Genomic DNA, 20,788 nt, shown 5'->3' on the forward strand with positions numbered 1-20,788 from the left:
CTTGACAAAGTTTTGTGGCTTCTAGGATGGCAATGATCTCGCTCGTGTAGGAGGAAGAGTACATTGGTAGTAGACCGGATTTTAAAAGGTTATTTTCATCATTAATACTGAATCCAGATAAACCATCAGCCTTAGAACCGTCAGATTGTGTTGTAGGTATGAGTATTGTAAGGACCGGGTATTTTGTTTATTATAAGATGACAGACTAGTGTCGATAGCTTTATGTATGGTAGTCATATTACATTTTTTACAGTTACTAATTTGGACAGGAGAAACGGGGAAGGAAAGGGGGTTGCATGATTTGATTATTCTGTCTATGGTACTAGGGTATCTGTATTTTCTTTTGTGTGGCTTTATTAGTTTAGTTATATGGGTGCCGTGGGCGAAAAGGATACTTTTACTTAATTTGGCTGTAAGGATGTTTCGTTTTTGTTCTATTGTGTTTTTTTTAGTTTCTAGTAGTAAGTTGTTTGCTGGTGTGGTTCGATAGGCTCCTAAGGCTGATCTTAGAGCTGCATTTATTGTTGTTTTTAAACAGTTTAATTTAGATTTGGGAGAATATCCGTAAATAGGCAGGCAAAAATCGATTTTTGAAATGAGGATAGATTTAATAGTATTGATAAGAGTGGTTGTGGTACTGTTTTTTTTAAGGGAAGAGAGATGTTTAATAATACTTACAGTTTTTGATAGTTCTGTTTTTAATTTTCAAGTATGGGTGTTCCAGGTGTATTTGTTGTTAATAGTAAGTCCTAGTATTCTGAGGGAGTTGGAACTGGGAACATTTGTGTCGCCTGTAAGGATCTTGGCAGAGCAGTTATGTTTTCTTCATATGTAAAGGACTTGGCATTTTTCTTTTGATAGAATTGATCCAGAGTACGTACACCAGTCGTCTATTTGAGAAAACAGGGTTTAGATGTTGGTAGTGGTTTTTTTGTTGTTTATTGTGTTCGATTATAAGATAGAAGTCATCGGCGTATGCTGTTAGTTTTATTTCTTTGTGTAAGGTGATAATATGGGAGAGTGTGTTATAAGCTATATGAAGGAGAATTACTGAGGTTGGAGACCCCTGTGGGATGCCATTGTTGAGTGGGAAAAAGCTTGAAAGGTTGTTGCCGGACTTAATGATTATTTTTCAGTTTGTTACAAAGTTAAGGACGTAATTTAATATGAGTTTGCCTATTTTCCATTCCTTCAGCTGGTTAATTACTCAGTGGAAGCCTATTTTATCAAATGCCTTGTTGAAGTCAAAAGAGATCAATGTGATGTGTTTCTTGAGTGAAAGGGATTTTGTTGCCATGTGGTCTACTGAGAGTAGACTGTCTATAACAGATCTTCCCCTTCTAAATCCAATCTGATTGCTGTTGATTAGATTGTTATTTAAAACAAACCACCACAGCCTCTTCGCGACAATTTTATCAAGTGTTTTGGCAAGGCATGAATTTAGGGATATCAGGCGGTACGATTTAATGTCCGTTTTGAGTTTTTGGGGTGTTAGAATGGGAAGTACAAGGCTATGTTTATAGGCTTGAGGGATTGAGGAATCTAGGATTGAATTAAAATGGTTAAGGACTCTGTGTTTGAATGATATGGGGGAGTTGTTGATCATAATGTAAGAGATGCGATCTAAGCCTGGAGTTTTGCCTTTCAGGGAGTTGAGTACGCTGCTAAATTCGAAGAACGAAATGTCCTTTTCTATTTCTAGTGCAGTTTTGGAGGGTTGGTAGTCTACAGTGTGGTTTAAAAGGAATTTATTAGTGCGAAAAGTTGCAGAAAATTTACCGTCGTCGGCTCCTTTGGACCAGGCAAGTCCAAAAGAGTTAGCGATTTCACTTCGGGATGTTCTGGTGGTGGGGAAAGAAGGGTGGTTAATGCAATGTGCTTTGTGGGGTAATGGCCGCAAAGTCGTCTGATGTTGGACCATGTTCTTGCTGGAGATGAGAAGGGACTAATATCGGATGTGAAATTGAAAATAGAGATGCGTTTGGCTTCTCTAATAGCTACTTTTAGTTTCGCGTTGGCTTTTTTGTATTCAATTATATTATAGGTATTGATGTTACGTTTTAGTATTGACCATTTAGACGGTTTGGCTTTCTTCAAAACTAATAAGTTCTGATTCCACCTAGGGACTGTTCTAGGAAATTTAAATGTAGAGTTCTGGGATATTGATTGAAATTTTCGCTCGGTGGCTTGTCAGTAGAATTGTTTCGAAAAGATTTTTTGTATGCTTCCCAGTTTGCTTTCTTTAAGTTAAAGAAGGGTTTGGAGGTGTAGGATGAGGGGGAGGTATTAAGGTTCATTGAGATCGTCTATTGTTTCCCAGAGAAATTCTGGGGCTATAGCGGATGAAGAAAAGGATAAGTCTATATGTGTGAAAGAGTTGTGAGTGGAGAAGTGGGTGGGGCTTTTGTCGTTTAATAAAATGTAATCTGAACGGTTTAGGAATTTGGCAATAATATTGCCTCTGGTACTAGGGCTAGGAGAGCCCCAGAATAGGGCCAACTATTAAAGTCTCCGAGGACTAAAGTGAGTGTGTTGTCGAATCAGAGGACGTTTTCTAAGTTACTTCTGTTAAAGGACTTAGTTGGTGAAATGTAGGCTGATATTATGTTTAGTTTAAGTTTTGTATTGAAGTCTTCGATGTCTTGGGTGATTGAGATTTGTCTTTGCGATATTGAGTTGTGTATCAGGAGAGCTGCGCCCCCGTAAGAGTTGGTGCAGCATTGTTGGTATAGTGTGTAGTTAATGGGAATGGGTAGAGAGATAAAATTCGTTATGTGTGTTTCTTGTAGGGCAAGAATTAGGGGGTTAAAGGTTTTGATCAGGGTTTGGAGTTCGATGTAGTTATTTCTATATTTATGGATGTTCCATTGAATAATTTTAAGAATTAAATGTAAAGAGAAGGTGTATTACTTAGTACTAATTTGAGTGATTAATTAATAACCCTCCTTTGCAGTGTTGGGTTACTTCGAGTGTTTTAGTTGGCTTGTATTTACTGTTTTCGATTTGTCTGCTTTGCTTTTAGCTTTGAGGGGTATAGCCAGTGGGTTGGTTTTTTCTTTGTTGTGGCTTCTGAGAGAAGTCAACATTTTCTATTGTTTTTATAGCCATTATTTATTTTTGTTTAATAAATGTTGGGCAATTCTTGTCCAATGGGCTATGATGAGGGTTGTCGAGGTGTTTGCAGTTGATGCAGAATTTAGGCTTGGTGCAGTCTTCGTCGTCGGGGGAGTAAACTTCAGAGCAGTTAGAGCAAGTTTTGTCGTTATTGCAGGCTTTGGTGGGGTGATTAAATTTTTGGCAGTTTCGGCATTTAAGAGGTCAAGGAATGTGGAATAGATGACTCCTCTTGAATAGTTAAGTGTTTTGTATTCATATGTTTTAACGTCAAAGTCCTGAAATTTATTGAGTTTCATTAGCCATTGAGCTTGGAGTAGGTCTTTGGTTTGGACAAGAAGAGTACCCGCTTTGGTTTTTGAAACTGACGTTACTTTCCCGCAGCATGTAAAGTCAATAACTTTTTTGATGATGAACTAACTTTTTCAAAGAATGCATTGTTGACTTTTCTTTTAATGGCGATGAATTTGGGTGTTTGTTAAGGAGTTTTTTCTCGTGGTGTGGTTTTGTTTATGTCTGGCGGTCGTGTCATGGTTGTTGTTGTTGGGCTGCTGCCCGATGCACTTGCACTTTTGTAACTGTTCAGATGCAGAAATTGTTTTTGCTTTAGTTGGCGAGTATGCTTATGGTCTTATTTGCTTGGACAAAATTGGTAGATAATAGTTGCAGATAGCACTAGCGTGGATTTGCCTATAGCACGTCTTTACTCTTCGAAGTCTAGACTGGTACTGAAACCTAAGGAATATAGTTTTTTTAATATTTTCGAATTTCGAAATAAGCTTTTATTCCGGTTTTCTAGTAATTTGTATTTTTTTTTTCAGATACCGCTCTTTAAATCGATGTTGTGCAACAACTTAGTTACAAATTTGGACAAGATACTAAGCCCAGATTTAATAATCAAAATAAACTACAGTGGCTCTAGGCAAAAGTATGGATTGGTAACTTTCCATAATTTGAATTCGGTCTTACAAGGTACTTCACACTGTAATTTTCAAAAATTAGTTAACATTTTTTTGATTTAAAAACTTTAAGACGATTTCCGTGTGCATGTTAATTTAAGAACATTTTAATCCGCTTTACATTTAACACGCAGGCGAGAAAATGTATATTTTATTTAAGGCATCTTTGCCATGTCTGCATTAAGCACTTTTATAAACAAGAAAGGAAGTTAACTTCGGCGAGTTATAATTGTTATAGTTATAATTATTAAATTTAATTCGAAATTCTTAAAAACACAAACAATGATATTCCCTATAGTATACGAAATTATGTCAACATCAAAGCTATAATTTGTTTCATATTATTTTTCCACCAATTTTCTATTTCCAAGCGTAGGAGGTTATATGTTAAAAACACCAAAGATATAAGTTTTAAATTTTTTTCTGACTATTCCTATGGGAGCTATTAGATATAGTTGTCCGATCCGTCTGGTTCCGACTACCTGCAAAAGAAAAAAGACTTTTGGTAAAGTTTCAGACAGATAGCTTTAAAACTGAGAGACTAGTTTGCGTAGAAACTCGTCTAGTCAAGAAATCATAATACCCTCTGCCAGGGTTATAAAAACATAACTTGGTAAAAAGGCTAAGACTAACAATTGATATACACAAACAGTAGAAAATATTATAAATTATATATTATTTTATAAATGTTATTGACCAAATCTAAAATTTTAAATGTGCTTTACAGAATCCCAAAAAAGAGACGGCTACGCCCTGCTGGACTACGTGAAAGATAAGAAAAGCTAAGAAAAATAAAATATTTAATAGGAATAGAGCACTGGAAAAGGCCAACCCGGAACCAGGAGCCGCACCAGAAAACGATTCAAATTAAAAAATTATTTATATATTGTTAAATGTTAAATGTTACTATATTTCCGAGCACTGGCTGCGGAGTCCTTCGATTTTGACTGTAATTAGTCTGCTGTGTTTATATCTGTATATGCGGTTTTTTATGGGGTTAGTTTGTTATTATATTGCTAGATTTGATTTACCTATAAACTCGTGCATTTTTTTAATATATTCTACGGATAAGAAGTCGAGTATTTGGGAAGGGGGCTGTGTACCCAACAAGTGGCCTCTAATACTGGCCAGTCCAGGGCAATTGTCTAAAAAGTGGTCGGTGTTTGGGATTCCTCCGCAGAGACTGCAGATCGGATTGTTGTTGCCTTTTATGGGGTGTTCGTGTGTGTATTTAGTGTGTTCTATACGAAGCCATACAAAGGTGCTGCACTGTTGTATCCCGATTGCCGCTGGGAGAGGTATTTGTGTATCTGTGGGTGAATGTGGTCCATTCCTCCATCTTTTGGTTTTCCAAGTTGCGATCTATTAGCATGTGTATGTCCTTGCTGTTTTTTGGAGTGAAATCGAATGTTGGTGAGAGGCCAATGGACCGCGTCTTCGTTACCCTTTATGCCTTGATGGCTTGGGACCCAAACAGTGTTATTTTTATCGGAGTGTTTTTGTTGCTCTCTTATGGTGGGATCGCGATACTTTGGGTTATGTATTACCAGGAGTGACGACAGACTGTCAGTGCAGACAACAAACTCGCCGTTTTTACTGGTTGCAAGGCCGCAGGCTAGTAATATAGCCGTAGCTTCTGCTTCCCGCTATGATGGTGTTGTTAGCGTCGATAACTGCGAAAGTGGTTGAATCCAACGTTTTGGATCCGTCGGTAAGCAGCCAACGTTTTTCACCGAACAGTTTTTTTTATTCCCGTTACTCGTAGAGTAAAAGGGTATACTAGATTCGTCGGAAAGTTTCCGACCCCATAAAGTATATATATTCTTGATCAGGATCACTAGCCGAGTCGATCTAGCCATGTCCGTCTGTCCGTCTGTCCGTCTGTCCGTCTGTCCGTCTGACCGTCTGTCCGTCTGTCCGTCTGTCCGTCTGTCTGTCCGGATGAACGCTGAGATCTCGGAAACTATGAGAGCTAGGCTATTGAGATTTGGCGTACAGATTCCTGAGCTTCTTACGCAGCGCAAGTTTGTTTCAGTAGACTGCCACGCCCACTCTAACGCCCACAAACCGCCCAAAACTGTAACTCCTACAGTTTTGATGCTAGATAGAAAATTTTAACTGAAATGTATTGGTCTCATCAATACCTATCGATTGACCTAAAAAAAGTTTGCCACGCCCACTTAAACGCCCACAAACCGCGAAAACCTGTGACGCCCACAATTTTCATGCTAGATAAAAAATTTTAACTGAAATGTATTGGTGTCGTCAATACCTATCGATAGATCCAAAAATAAATTTGCCAAGCCCACTCTAACGCCCATAACGCTTAGATCTGTCTACCGCCGGTAGGTGGCGCATTTTAATCTCGCTTTGCTGCTTGCATATCTCCATTTCCCTTTGAGTAACGGGTATCTGATAGTCGAGGTACTCGACTATAGCGTTCTTCCTTGTTCGTTTTGAAATCGGGTGCGATGTACTGAGCTGGGAGTATGATTTTTTGTTGAGATACGCAGGTTGGTGTTGATGTTAGGTTTGCACCGAGACCAGGGTGGAGTAAAATATATAAATAACAATAAATGAAATTGAAACCCAGTTTAATGTATTCCCTGGGATATTTGATTTTTATTTACAGATATTTGATTTTTGAAAGCATCTGGGTGCATTCCTAGGTACATGTTCTAGTTTGTTGCATCTGGGTGCATTCCTAGGTGCATTATAAAAGGTGCATTAAAAAAGAGTGCGTCCAGAATGTGTCTAGTTTGTTGCATCTGGATGCATTCCTAGGTACGTGTTCCAGGTGCATTAAAATATAGTGCGTCCAGAATATGTGGTGTCAAGCCTTTTAAGCTGGTGCTGAGGAACATATGTACATTCCACAGTCCCTAAGGAGGAAATAGACCGTTGCTTCACGGACAAAGGTTCCAACGTTGTTAATATTTACTGCCCAAGAAAACCCGGCATGCGCTGGACTACAGCCAACGTTAATGATAATGATAGGCAAAATCTATTCTATGTCAATCTCAAGATGCTGTTTTATAAAGCCTGTTTGTGGGAATCGTGCCGGAGATTATCCTACCAACACCAAATCGTGTTAGTCACAACCAATTCATGTGTGCAAACTGCGGAGAAAATCACCCTGCTGGTTTTATGGGCTGCAAAGTCTGAATGGAATTAAGCAAAAAACTAAAAGCTGGAGTACAAAGCCGACACAGTCAACTATATTCCATGTCAATCACCAGAGATGGCGTCTGTTATGCTGATATGGCAATAAATAGCCTTCCGAGTAGTACCAGCGCTGCAGCTAGGCAGTCTGTCGCACATATACCTGGTGATGACCGTAACCCCAACAAAAATTTGTCTAGTTGGGAGAAGGCAATCTTTGATATAAATGTTCGACTCAATCCTTCCCATGACTAGCTTGAAGAGTTGATCCACTCTAGCGATCAACTCTTCAAGGAAGGATTGAGTCGAACAAGGCATTTCGCGATCTAGTTCAAGTTAGTTCTGGGGGTCCTACCTTTTTTTCTTTGAACACCAGACTTACGCCAACAGCTCTGGACTTTTTCATAAATGGAGTTCCATTCAATAAACTCTCGATTGAAACAAAATACAAGCTATCCTCGGACCATTTGTCAATTGTTGCACCGCTCAGGCAAAAAGGAAGTCCTGGCTCCCCCGCTGAAATGTTTAAGGAAACCCTGTACAGAACTCAGAACTCAACACTGTGATTAACCATCCAGATGGTCTTGAACATGCGGTAACGGTTTTAGTGGAACAAATATACACTGCTGCGACAGCTGCTACCCCAAACCAAAGTCATTCTCCGGACCAAAATAGAAGCAATCTGCTTCTAAAAAAATGCTTTAGTTTTCATACAGCTGAAAAGAAGAGTTCGTCGAAAGTACACAAGAACAGGAGATATGCCGGTCTAAAACATTTACAAAAGGCTTTCAAATCGCCTTAGTCTTGACCGAGAACAAGCAACGCCAAGTTAACCATATATTGAAAAATGCGAATCCAGATGCATCGACTAACTACTATTTGTGGAAGCTAAGAGACAGATTACCCCAAAGGCTCCTATGAGAAATCCCGCGGGTGATTGGTGTGTCTGATATCTTTGCTGACAATTTAGGGGACAGATTTAAGCCGTTAAACCTAACTCCCATGGAAAAACGAATGCTTGTGCAATTGCGTCTGGACAGACCTTTTCAAATGGCTCTTCCCACCGAGCCTGTAACCCAGGAAGAGGTTGTGACAAAGATCGGAAAGCTCAAAAACAAAAAGCTCCATTCAAGGACCTGCTGGACAACAAAACGCTGAAGATTTTTCCCACCAAAGCACTGCTTTTTAGAGTCCTGTTGTTTAACAGCGTCTTAAGGCTGAGTCATTACCAAAGTGCACGGAAGAATGCTATTATCATGATGATCCCCAAGCCTGGAAAGCAACCCACCGAAGAAGATGCATACAGACCAATTAGTCTCTTACCTGCATTGGGCAAAATGATGGAAAGAGTGACACTAGATCGGATCTCTGACTAGAGCAGAGCTTCTTATTGGACAGAAAATTTAGTGTAATTGTCGATGGTGAAAAGTCGTCAAAACGTCCAATCTCAGCGGGTGTACCCCAAGGCAGGCTTGACTCTTTACTCACTTTATACGACGGAAATGCCAGATTTCTGGGGCTGTACCGAAGTTGATGATGACAACATGCTCATCGCAACATACGCCGACGAAACTGCGGTTATGGTCAGGAGTCCAAGTATAGATATTGCAACCTTGGGCCTGCAGGAGTACGTGACACGTTTTGAAAGGTGGACTACAGAATGGAGTATAGGCACTAACTTCAGAAAATGTGTGTGTGTCACATTCTCCACAAGGCCAAAGAATTGCTCAGGCATTTCCATGCTCGGCTCTGTACTTCGGCACGAGTCCTACTACAAGTACTTTGGTGTGATTTTGGATAGAGGACTCACTTTCCAGAGGCACACAACGATGGTAAAGCAGTCTGTGCTCTCAAAGGCAGCAAGTATGTCCTGGCTTCTATGTCCAAGAAATAAGCTCTCACTGTCCAACAAAGTTCGCATTTATAAATCTATACGAGTGGCGCAAAGCAGATCGATTTTTAATGCCCCCTGGCTTATAAGAACTATAGACATAGAAAGAGATCTTAAAGTCCCAAAGATTGGCGATTTATGTCGTACGCTGAAGTAAGAAACTACTTCAGACGTCTTGGCTCTCATCCTAACTCCCTGGCAAAGAGGCTAACATGGATCTGCAAAAAGAACACTTAAAAGATACCACCCACATGACCTTCAATTAAGATATATTTAACATGTTCGAAGTCTAATGTAATTAAAACGTAAATTAAACAGGGTTAATGTACAATCTTGTATACCAACATTTTGTTATCCCCTATATTACAACCTGCTCAAGCTGCCACATAGGTAGCAGTATACCAGTTATTTTTGAATAAATATACACTTTTTATAAAAAAAAATAAAAACAAGAAAAGAAGTTAACTTCGACACGCGGAAGTTTTTATACCCTTGCAGGTTGTTCCCGTGGGAGCATTGCATGGACAGAGCATTCCGATTTTTATAAAACTAAAAACTAAATATAACAAGAAAAGAAGTTAACTTCGGCAAGCCGAAGTTTGTATACCCTTGCACTTATAATTATTACAAAAGATACATAAAATTATATTCCCAATAGTATAAGATAATATGTCAAAAACACCGAAGCTATATTTTGTTTCCTATTATTTTTCAATTTTTCGATCGTTTCTATGGCAGCTATTGATATAGTCGCCCGATTTTAATAAAATGAAATTCGAAATTCAGAGTTAATTATAAAATGTTATTTCCAAGCGTAGGAGGTTTTTTGACAAAAAACACCAAAGGTATAATTTGTATACCCTTGCAGAGGGTTATTGATTTCAGTCAGACCCCATAAAGTATATATATTCTTGATCAGCATCACTAGACGAGTCGATCTAGCCATGTCCGTCTGTCCGTCTGGCCGTCTGTCCGTCCGTTTCTACGTAAGATATTGTTCCATGCAACTGCTCAAGCATTCGCTGAGTTTCTCCCAGTCAATGTTGCACAACCATGAGTCAAATCGGCCTCAACATTAATGTGTGGAACGCTGACGGACTTGCCAACAAAGCCCTTGAGCTTGAGCTCTTTGTAAAATGTCATAATATTGATATTATGTTTGTTAGCGAAACACACTTCTGCTCGAGGTCTGATCGGCTGATCGGCTGATCGGAAACGCGGTGACTCTGCAATTTTAATAAAATCCTGTCTTCAATGTTACCAGTTTTATAGTCTACAAAGCCCAAATGTTCAATGTGTCGCCGTCAAAGTTAAAACAGACCTTGGTGAAACAGCTATTGCGTCTATCTATTGTCCACCAAACTTTCAATGTACTGCTGACGACTTTGAAAAACTCTTCGACGATCTGGGAAACAATTTCATAATCGCAGGAGACTGGAATGCACACCACCGTCTCTGGGGATCCCGTAACTCAAGCACCCGCGGAAGAGCACTAGCAGACTACATTCAAAGATCAAATGTCCAGGTCCTTGCAACCGGAGGGCCTACACACTATCCGTACAGTCAAAGAACGCCAACCGCCATTGACTTTGCTGTCTACAGAGGGATTCGGCCCGAGAGTCTCTCCATCTCAGAAACTCTTGAACTGAGCTCTGATCACATCCCATTGATTGTGAAACTAAGAGTCGCTGCGCAAAAAACTTCCCGAAGGCCTTGCATCCTTCCTCGGAATGCGAGCCTCCCACGCTTTCAAGAAGCAGTCAACCGGCTTGTGAGCCTAAATATGGTGTTACGCTCTCCTGACGCCATCAACGACGCCGTCGAGCTATTTGTCCGGATCATCCATATCGCTGCCGAGTCCTCAACCTCAAGCTCAAAGCCCTCCAGTCCACCTCAGGCTCCTTTAAAACATGAGATTATGGACCTGGTAAGGCTGAAACGCTCCCTACGTCGCAGATTTATGAGATCTCAAGATCCTGTCGACAAAAGTGCATATCGACGAGCGGAGGATGATCTTAAAAAGCTTCTTTATGAAACCAAACGGAAATATTTTGATGAGATGCTCCTAAATGCTGACCCCACCAAACCTTACGGCTTTAACTTCTGGAAATGCACACGGAATATGAAACGACAGCCCCTACGAAAGATCCCCATAAAGAAATCTGAGGACACATGGTGCAGGTCCGACTCGGAAATTTCTTTAGCATTTGCAGACGAACTTGAAAAACGCTTCCAGCCATTTGAACTCGCGAGCCGCGAGGATGTTGAAGAAACTCTTGCCTTCCTTGATGCCCCTTCCCCGAATGCCTTACCAATCCAACACGTAAGCCCAGAAGAAGTTTGTCTCCATATCCAAAAGCTACATCCTAGAAAAGCGCCGGGCTTTGATGGCATCGATAGCAGAATTGCCAAGGCTTTGCCTAAAAAGGGAATCCTGTTCCTTGTTCTCCTGTTCAACTCAATGCTACGTATCCACCACTTTCCCTCTCAATGGAAGTGTGCTGTGATAACGATGATACCAAAACCAGGAAAACCGGAGAACCTTGTCCAGTCTTACCGACCGATAAGCTTGCTACCCACATTCTCTACAATATTCGTTTTACAACCTGCTCAAGCTGCCACATAGGTAGCAGTATACCTGTTAATCCTGAATAAATATACACTTTAAAAAAAAAAAAAAAAAAAAATATTCGAAAGAACATTTCTTAGCAGAATCATGGGAGTAAGAAGCGTGCAGGATGCCATTCCCGACCACCAGGCATCATCATGGAACCCCAGAGCAAGCACATCGAGTTGTCCAGCATATCTTAGATGCTTTTGAAAACAAGCAATACAGCTCTGCAATTTTCCTCGATGTTAAGGAAGCTTTCGACCGCGTGTGGCACGATGGCTTACTTTATAAGTTGAAGTCCCTACTCCCAACTAGCCATTTCCTCCTACTAAAATCATACCTGCTTGACCAAAGTTTCAAGGTCGAGGTGAGAGGGGAAAGGTCAAGAATCAGAATGGTTCGAGCTGGCGTTCCTCAGGGAAGCGTTCTGGGCCCCGTTTTGTACACTCTGTTCACTTCAGATCTGTCGTGTCCTAACAAGCCGGGCACGATTCTGGCTACATACGCTGACGACACTGCCTTTATTGCGAACGCCTCTTGCCCAATCGAAGCGTCAAGGATTACCCAGGAATTCCTCGACTCTTACGGGAAGTGGACAAATAAATGGAACATATCCATAAATGGAAGAAAGTCGCAACACTGCAATTTCACCTTGAGAGCAAAGATCCTTCCCAGAGTAGAGCTTCTCGACATCACCATCCCACAATCACCCCATGCGCAATATTTGGGCTTGATCCTGGACAAGCGGCTCACCTGGAAGCACCTCACCTCGCCCTAACAACTAACCTATCCCTCAGTCAGGGAGCAGACAAACCGGCACTCTAGTCGGTACAATGATCGCCTCACCACACACATAAACCACCTAGCAGCCTCCTTGGCCCACCCAAGGACTAGAAGAAGACTGAAGCGAAGGCACCCCGGTGATCTGGACAAGAGGACGTCAGATCTCTCGAGTCCTAAGTCAATAAAATTGTTTTTGTTCAATCATTGTAAATATTGTTAATACTTTTCTGTTATGTTTCTATGCTAACTATTTCTGTTCGTACACAACGTTTTATAGCCATTAGGTTGGCTTATCAACGTTAAACAAATGAATTTGTTATACTAAAAAAAAAAAAAAAAAAAAAAAAAAAAAAAATTAAGATTTATCCGGCTGGTTTCGACTTATGTACTACCTGCAAAAGAAGGAACACTTTTTGGAATAGTTTTAAAACTGAGAGAAAACTGAGTAATGCTGACCCAGAATATTTATACTTTATGGGGTCGGAAACGTCTCCTTCACTGCGTTGCAAGCCTCTGACTGAAATCATAATACCCTCTGTAATGGTAAAAAAATCGTCTGCGTGGTAATACTACTGCATACGTCGTGAGATGACTAATTTTGGCTACACTTTCCTACTTGTGTATGTATTCATCTGATCCTGCGTAGATTATTTGTTATTGGGAATTGATTTTCGTTCAAGTGGCCTAACAAAATAAATATTTATTCAGCTCAAGTACTTATCTAATTCCCTTTGCAATCGGGCCCTATCAGCGCGCCAATAACTCACTAGCTCCCATTTATTGTGGCTTCATCGGAACTTATCATTGATTTATCAATCTGCTCGGCAGCCCAAGCGATCGAATGCCAGCCCGCCTGTGGACTTGTGTATACTGTTTCCGCACTTAATCATCTTATAGTCGGGTAAAGTAAATCAAGTGTAAAGGCAAACAGAGGTCTCAGACACATGCGCCAAAGTCAATGACATCGGGCAAATAGGGTAAGATAAGGCGCCGCTGGCCAGGTCGGGCCACTTGTTGACCCAGTGGAGCAATCAGTTAACAGGCGGGAACAGCTGTTGGCCACCCACAACCAGACGGCCTGTCTCGCCGCCTGATAGATAAGCAATAGCAGCGAAACCAGTTCGATTGATATAAACGGTATGGTGCTAACCCATTCAGAACTTAACGGATTAGGATGGTGATTTTCGAGGTACTCCCATCGTCGGGGAGCGCAAATAGTTTTAGGATTGGATTGGGGCCTGATAAGACCGCGATAAGAAGGGAAGAATCCGTGGCATGGAGAAAAGCAGACGGAATAAAAATAGAAACGCGCGAGAGAGCGGTAATCGGAAAGAGGTATGGGAGCGCCGAATCAAAACACAGCAGAGCGCTCCCAACCCGACCAGTTGATGTGGTTGAATCAGTCAATGAGTGGCACTGCTCCCAGCGAGTCGCTCCAGAGCGTCTATAAATAAAGCTGCCAAAGCGGAAAGATCGCGGTCGCGAGTTATAAAACACCGATTAGAAGTGCATTTCACCACGTGCCTGGCGGACCCTTCAATGACCAGCCAAAAGGAGGGAAACGGCAGCTCTCCGAGCGATGCCAAGAGCAATGGACATTCGGACCCGGAGGCGGCGACGGCTGGCGCGGATGACGACAACTCGCTGGACGCAATTCTGGTGCGGATCGGCCAGTTCGGGCGCTATCAGATCATCAACTATGTTCTGCTCTGCATTCCCATGCTCTTCAACGCGTTCTTCTCCATCTCCTATGTTTTCACGGCGAGCACAGTGGTCCACAGGTAAGCAAACCATCCGTGAAATAATATAGCCAATCCTAAGACTTCCGACTTGCCTCAGGTGCAACGTCCCGCAGTGCGATAGTCTCAGCACAGTGTACGAGGAAGACTGGCTGAACTTTACCATCCCCTACAAGAACTCCGCCTTGGATGCCTGCCATCGCTACGCGTTCAACGAGACTCTGATCACTGATCCATCTTCAAGTTACTGCGACAAGGACTATTTTAGCGGGGTATCGGAGACCTGCGGACATGACTTTAAGTTCAGGGACGAGGAAAAGACTATATCAACTGAGGTGGGTATCCCTGATAAGGGAGTAATTAAAAAGCTGCAAAGTCTTGATAGGAACTTAAGAAGGTACTCTTGTGAGCCGGAAGTGGGCAGTGCTGAGTTAATCAGCAGAAAGTTTAAGTGCTGAATAGCGTGCGTGACTTAACATGGTTGTTCAAATTACTTGCTAATATTTGAGAACCCTAATTGCTTTTTTCTATATTATGGTTATATTTTAATGGGCTTGCTCACACTTTTTAACTGGACAATAAATATAATGCCCATAGGTTAGAGATTAATTATCAGTAATTTTAGCACGTACTATAAGTAAACGTGCTAGCATTTGTAAGCTCAGGAATGAAAAATGTAATTTAGTTCCTTGACCAAAACATTACACAAAGTTTGTTTTGCATCCATAGTGTGCTTTTTATTAGTACCCTGTACTCAATACTTAAAAAAAAATGTTAGGTTCTTATTTAAATGAATTAACCAATGAAATTACAAGAAATTATAGAAAGTTTGCCAACAACTTATTCATTTTATACCCAAACAGTTCGGAATATACTGTAGTGACGAGTGGAAGCTTTCCATGGTGGGCACCATAAACAATGTGGGCCAGTTTGTCGGCATACCTCTTGGAGGATTCTTCGCAGATAGGTAAGTAGTTCCTGACTTGCCCAGAGTTGATCCAATCCAATTGCCTCTACTTATACCCCAGGTTCGGTCGCCGCACCATGCTTGCTGTAGCCGGCTCCCTGAGCGCCTTAATGGGCGTGATTCGTTCGCTGTCGAGCAACTACTCCATGTTCCTGGTGTTCGAGTTCCTGGACATGGCCGTGGGCAGCACCCTCTTCCCCACCGCCTTCCTGCTGGCCATCGAACTGGTGGGTCCCAAGCGGCGAGTGGCAGCGGCCACGATTATCACCATCTTCTACGCTCTCGGGGAGGCCTTCCTCGGGTTCCTGGCTTCCCAGGTGCAACACTGGCGGTGGCTGCTCCGAGTGCTCTACGCCCCCGCCGTGCTACAGATCCTGTTTCTGTGGATTCTGCCGGAGAGTGTTCGGTGGCTGCTGAGCCAGGGCGCCGAGGAGAAGGCCGCCAACGTCCTGCGGCGGGCCGCACGGATCAACAAGCGATCGTTGCCCGAGGAGCAGGTTGAGGAGCTGTTGGCCTCCAACCGACAGAAGCTCAGCCAGGCCAACGAGAGCCAGTACCCGATCATGAGGGCCGTGCGCTTCTTTTCCCTGCGGATCGCCAATTGCTGCCTTTGCTGGTTCACCCACACGCTGATCGCCCTGGGACTTAGCCTCAACTCGGTTAACCTGGGCGGCAACAAGTACACCAACTTTATGCTGAACGGCTTCATCCAGATCCCGGGCCTGCTGCTGCCCTTGGTCATCATGGATCGCGTTGGCAGGCGCTACTCGCTCTGCGCCTCAATGCTGCTCTGTGCCATCTGCATGGCCGCCTCCGCGGGTGTGCCAGAAGGTAACACTTTCTCCCTAACTAACCATAAATTTCTCAATACCTCTATATATTCCCTTTTTTCAGATAACTACGCGGGTTCTCTGACTCTGTTCCTATTCGGAAAGCTGGCCATCACTTGCAGCTTCCAGATCCTGTACTTCTTTACATCTGAAATCTTTCCCACCAACGTGCGGAACAGCCTTCTGTCGCTCTGCTCCATGGTGGGACGCATTGGCTCCATGTTGGCTCCGCAAACACCTTTACTGGTTAGAATGGATTCACCTATTCTACGAATAATCTCCTAACCCATGCCATTACCTCTTCCAGGCCAAATACTATGTCTATGCCCCGCAGATACTATTCGCTACCTTTGCTCTGATCAGCGGCTTCCTGACCCTAGCCTTCCCCGAGACGGCGGACAAGGTGCTTCCCACGACCATGGAGGAGGCCCGGGACCTCAACCTGGCCAAGCGCCGGGGTCAGGGGGTTGAGGGGGAAGAGCTGGGGGAGGGGCCGGCACCCAAGGTCCCCCAATAATGATCTCGGGCCGGGAGCTGCAAGGAGGCTAATAGAAGCCAAATATGTGTTAGTCCACGCATTTGTTGATTTTTAAAAGTGTTTTAGTTAGTTAGGGTTCGTTCGTACGATTTTGTCGTGCACGCACATCAAATTTTATCCGTGATATTTATTTGCTGCGCTGTCTTTCTAGCTTCTTTTAAACGTTAAAAATTTTGTATGTGTCATTATTTATTATTTTAGATTATACATACATAAGTAATTGAACCGGTCCACTAATGGTAGAAAAGCATGTATTTTTTCATGAAATTTTTTTAGAATGTGCATTTTGTTACCACTTATTTATGGCTATGTTTCGCAGACACATTTACGTCAACGTCCTGTTTCCAGATTTTACTTCTGAATTTAAAGTTTTTTAATTGATTTTTTGAGTGTGTCTGCATTGATTTGTGCACTTATATTATCTAGATATTTAATTACAACAAAGAACGATTTTTCGATACTTCAATTTTTTTATTAGGGGGAATAAAAAAAACAAAAGGACGCTATAGTCGATGCCATCAACTACCTCAACTAAGAAGAGTGCGAGGGAAATGTAGATATGCAAGGAACAAAGCAACTGTTCCCAAGATTGCACATTTTATATGCGTTTAACTTTTTAAAAAATGGATATTGATAATCAAAACAATATTTGATTTATACTTTTACAAAATATTAACAAATTTGCTACATGTATTTTAGCGATATGGACGTTTGTGGGCGTTATAGTGAACGTAGCATCCTGTTGAAATAAACTTGCGGTGCGCAAGAAGCTCTTAAATCGGGATGCCAAATCACACCTTTAAAGTTCTTATAGTTTCCGAGATCTCAGCGTTTATACGGACAGACGGACAAGGCTAGATCGATTCGGCTAGTAATCCTGATCAAAAATGTATATACCTTATGCGTTCGGAAACGCTTTCTTCTACCTGTTACATAGTTGGTATAACCAGAATCCGAGATTTATCTGTTGAATAATTATAACCGTTACTCGTAAAGTAGAAGGGTGACGATCGCACATTTAACGTACAAATGTTCTGATATCAACTTTTGTGGCCAAATTAGTTAACTTAACTCCGCTTAATATATATGTAAAATAATTTTTCATATGGGTCATAGAACGCACTGTTTTTATAAAACGGGAATGCAACTGTTAAGTTATTTTAAATAGTCTAATTTTTTAAAGAACGATTCGTAGAATAAATTTGTAAAAGCTGATATATTTTCAAAGTATTTGTTATGAAAAAAAGATACGCGTTTTCTAATTTATTGTCGCGGCTTGCTGTTTTTCTGCAGTCAAAGCCAAACAAATCTTTATCACATTAAAATAAGATTTAGTTATTTTTCGGGCCATAATATTTAAATATTGGGTCCATTGTCGAGCCTGTATTTCTTCCGCTGTACATGTATTTGGCTAAGAATATTAAAAAAAGATTTTTTTAGCCTGGCTAGCAATAATTTCTTCTCAATTGAATTTTTTTCTTTTATCTGCAGAATATTATTTCCCTTCAAATTCGTACGTCCTCGAGCGTAAAAGTTTGTCAAATTTTACCTAAGTTGTTGCAAAAATCACCAAGAATGAAGCGCTCAAAAATAATTGGCAATATTTTTGAATCAAGGCGCCATGTGTTCTTCCTCTTCCAAGAATGTTAATATGCAACAGAACGTGCTTTTAGATTTTGATACATCTTTACATTTCTGTTAGATTTTGATACATCTTAACAGTGCTGTTAGAAAATAAACATTTTTCCGGTCTGGCAGCACGGATACTTTTAATTTGCCAGTGGCAACGCTTGATTCTTTTAATTTCTGAGAAATTTTAAAATATGGTTTGTGTTTATACTAGATCAAAGTCACAACCCACATTTCCCCCACAAACCGCTAAATCCGGGACAACATCAAGAATCCCAGAGGGCGCTCCTCTTTCCAGTCGTGACACGAACCTGGATTATATAAAGTATATTTTATAGAGCCAGGCGCCGCTATAATTTATCGGATTTTATCGCTGTTAGATTTTTGGTATCTGGCTTCACAAATAAATTTTAATTCTGAGAATTTTAAAATATGGTTTGGGTCCAGGCTTGGACTATTCATTTTACACGACGTTGCGGCGGACTATCTGCTTGTAAATTAATTTACTTTTGACACAGATTTATACATGATATGTGAAGCTGGCTCAGTGGCGCTCCAAACGTCGGGAGGCAGTAACTTATTCGGCTAACATCCGCCTGGGGAGCCACATAAATGTCTCGTACGTTCCTAATAAAAATACACGTTCCACACAAAGTTTTTTGTTGTCCCATATGTGGAAAGTGAGTCCGTTTTGTCGGGAGTGTGTATCGGCTTTTTTTTTGGAGACTGTTAGCAAGGACTTCTTCTACAATAATAATAATTCCTTTTTAATTTAATTTTTAATTAAAAATGAATTTTATACGTTTGCCTGCCTGATCTGCACTGCGTGTGTTTGTTTGTATTGTTGTCAAGTTGGAGAGTTTTGGAGCTGTCAAACTGGCGATGGCAGTGGTTCGCTATGCCAGAGAGGGTTAACTCCTTATAACGGCGCCATTGCAGTTCCTTTTAAAAAAAAACCCCATAGGCCTAGTACCCACATCGACGAAAACCGCGAGCTAACCATAGGAGTGAACGAGAGACAAAAACGCTGCTAACGCTTTTTCGTCGGTCTGTTTTTCAGGGCGGTACTCAGATGAGCTAACGAAAAACCAGAAAAAATACCAGATTTCGCGACTGAATTTCTATGAACGCCGTTAGCCGCGGCCCAAAGTATAAGAAATGTAATCTTTGGCGGTGTTCGTGCAAAAACGGTGTGGAATTTAAAAATTAAAAATGGAAAAAAAACCCCAAAAATCGCATAAGGAGGTAAGGGCAGATGAAAAGGGACGCCAAATCCAAGATGTTGCCCATTATTGTGGGATTTCACCGACAGGAAGCAATACCACGACAGGGCAAATCCGCAAAACAGTTGAAGAGCTGGAGGAGATCCACTAGAGAATCCCAGTGGGAAGGAACAAGCCGAGTGGGACTTCGATCGATCTCCGACGAGCTCTCTATTGAGAAACCACCGGACTCCACCTCCACCAGCTACTTGGTAGCTAAAGGGGAGATGGGGGACGCGCCGGCTTCTATAGGGAGGAGGAGCTGGTGTAGCCATCTCCAGCCATTACCACGATGCTGGGCGACTTCATGCGGCTTCAGGCGGAACAACCCCGTTCCCAATCCGGCTCCCACTTCCTCAAGTTCGAATATGTCTATTGGGACTCGGAGTTGGACTACAGATGGCGCGGGAAAGATGGCCCAGCATCCGTAGGACGAGAAGGAAGCTTTGAACTACTAATTTACATAAATAAAAACATTCGTTGAACATTTCATCTATTTGTATTTTAATTTCTTTGTGCACCAGCGGCCCTGTTGTTTTAACCTTAATAAATACGTAGAATAATTAAATCACAACCAGACTCGAAGGCCACTGCAGCCAGTGCTCGGTAATTTTGCAATTAAGTTATTCATTGTATGCTTAGCTTAATTTATTAAATAAAAAAATAAATAAATATTTTTTTGTTTCCACACCGCTTTTGCACGAAAGATTACCTCCAAAGATTAAATTTCTTATTCTTTGGGCGCGGCCAACGGCGTTCATCGAATTTCACTCGCTATGGTAAATTTTCTGGTATTTCCTAAGCTCAACTTAACTGAAATTAATGAAACATAGACCAGCCAATTTTGTTTTAGTATAACATATAAATTTATTTAAACGTCAATAAACCAACTTAATGGCTACAATACGTTGAGTAAATTGTGAAACAGCTAACATGAATAGATAACAAGGGAATGATTAATTTTTATACCCGTTACTCGTAGAGTAAAAGGGTATACTAGATTCGTCGGAAAGTATGTAACAGGCAGAAGGAAGCGTTTCCGACCCCATAAAGTGTATATATTCCAGATCAGGATCACTAGCCGAGTCGATCTAGCCATGTCCGTCTGTCCGTCCGTCCGTCTGTCCGTATGAACGCTGAGATCTCGGAAACTATACAAGCTACACTACTGGGATTAGGCGTGCAGATTCCTGAGATTCCTGCGCAGCGCAAGTTTGTTTCAGCAGAGTGCCACGCCCACTCTAACAAACCGCCCAAAACTGTGGCTCCTACAGTTTTGATGCTAGAATAAAAATTTTAACTG

The 20,788-nt window shown here is 41.5% G+C and overlaps 1 protein-coding gene across 1 annotated transcript; it reads left to right on the top strand.

Annotated features, from left to right (window-relative positions):
- The first annotated feature begins 13,850 nt into the window (after window positions 1-13,850).
- Window positions 13,851-17,054, top strand: LOC108007762 (organic cation transporter protein). Its single transcript, XM_017071517.4, has 6 exons — window positions 13,851-14,301; window positions 14,360-14,594; window positions 15,123-15,226; window positions 15,288-16,057; window positions 16,121-16,302; window positions 16,364-17,054. Exons 1-6 carry the CDS (start codon window positions 14,060-14,062, stop codon window positions 16,571-16,573), a joined length of 1,743 nt encoding a protein of 580 aa, XP_016927006.4. The 5' UTR covers window positions 13,851-14,059; the 3' UTR covers window positions 16,574-17,054.
- Window positions 17,055-20,788: the final 3,734 nt, after the last annotated feature.

This window comes from Drosophila suzukii, chromosome 3 (assembly GCF_043229965.1).
Source record: "Drosophila suzukii chromosome 3, CBGP_Dsuzu_IsoJpt1.0, whole genome shotgun sequence".
Taxonomy (NCBI): domain Eukaryota; kingdom Metazoa; phylum Arthropoda; class Insecta; order Diptera; family Drosophilidae; genus Drosophila; species Drosophila suzukii.

Bases quoted from the DNA above. Each gene is read 5' to 3' on its own strand.
- LOC108007762 (XM_017071517.4), top strand. From the start codon at position 14,060: ATGACCAGCCAAAAGGAGGGAAACGGCAGCTCTCCGAGCGATGCCAAG. The intron at 15,227-15,287 runs GTAAGTAGTTCC...CTTATACCCCAG, and splicing joins GGAGGATTCTTCGCAGATAG to GTTCGGTCGCCGCACCATGC. The intron at 16,058-16,120 runs GTAACACTTTCT...CCCTTTTTTCAG, and splicing joins CTCCGCGGGTGTGCCAGAAG to ATAACTACGCGGGTTCTCTG.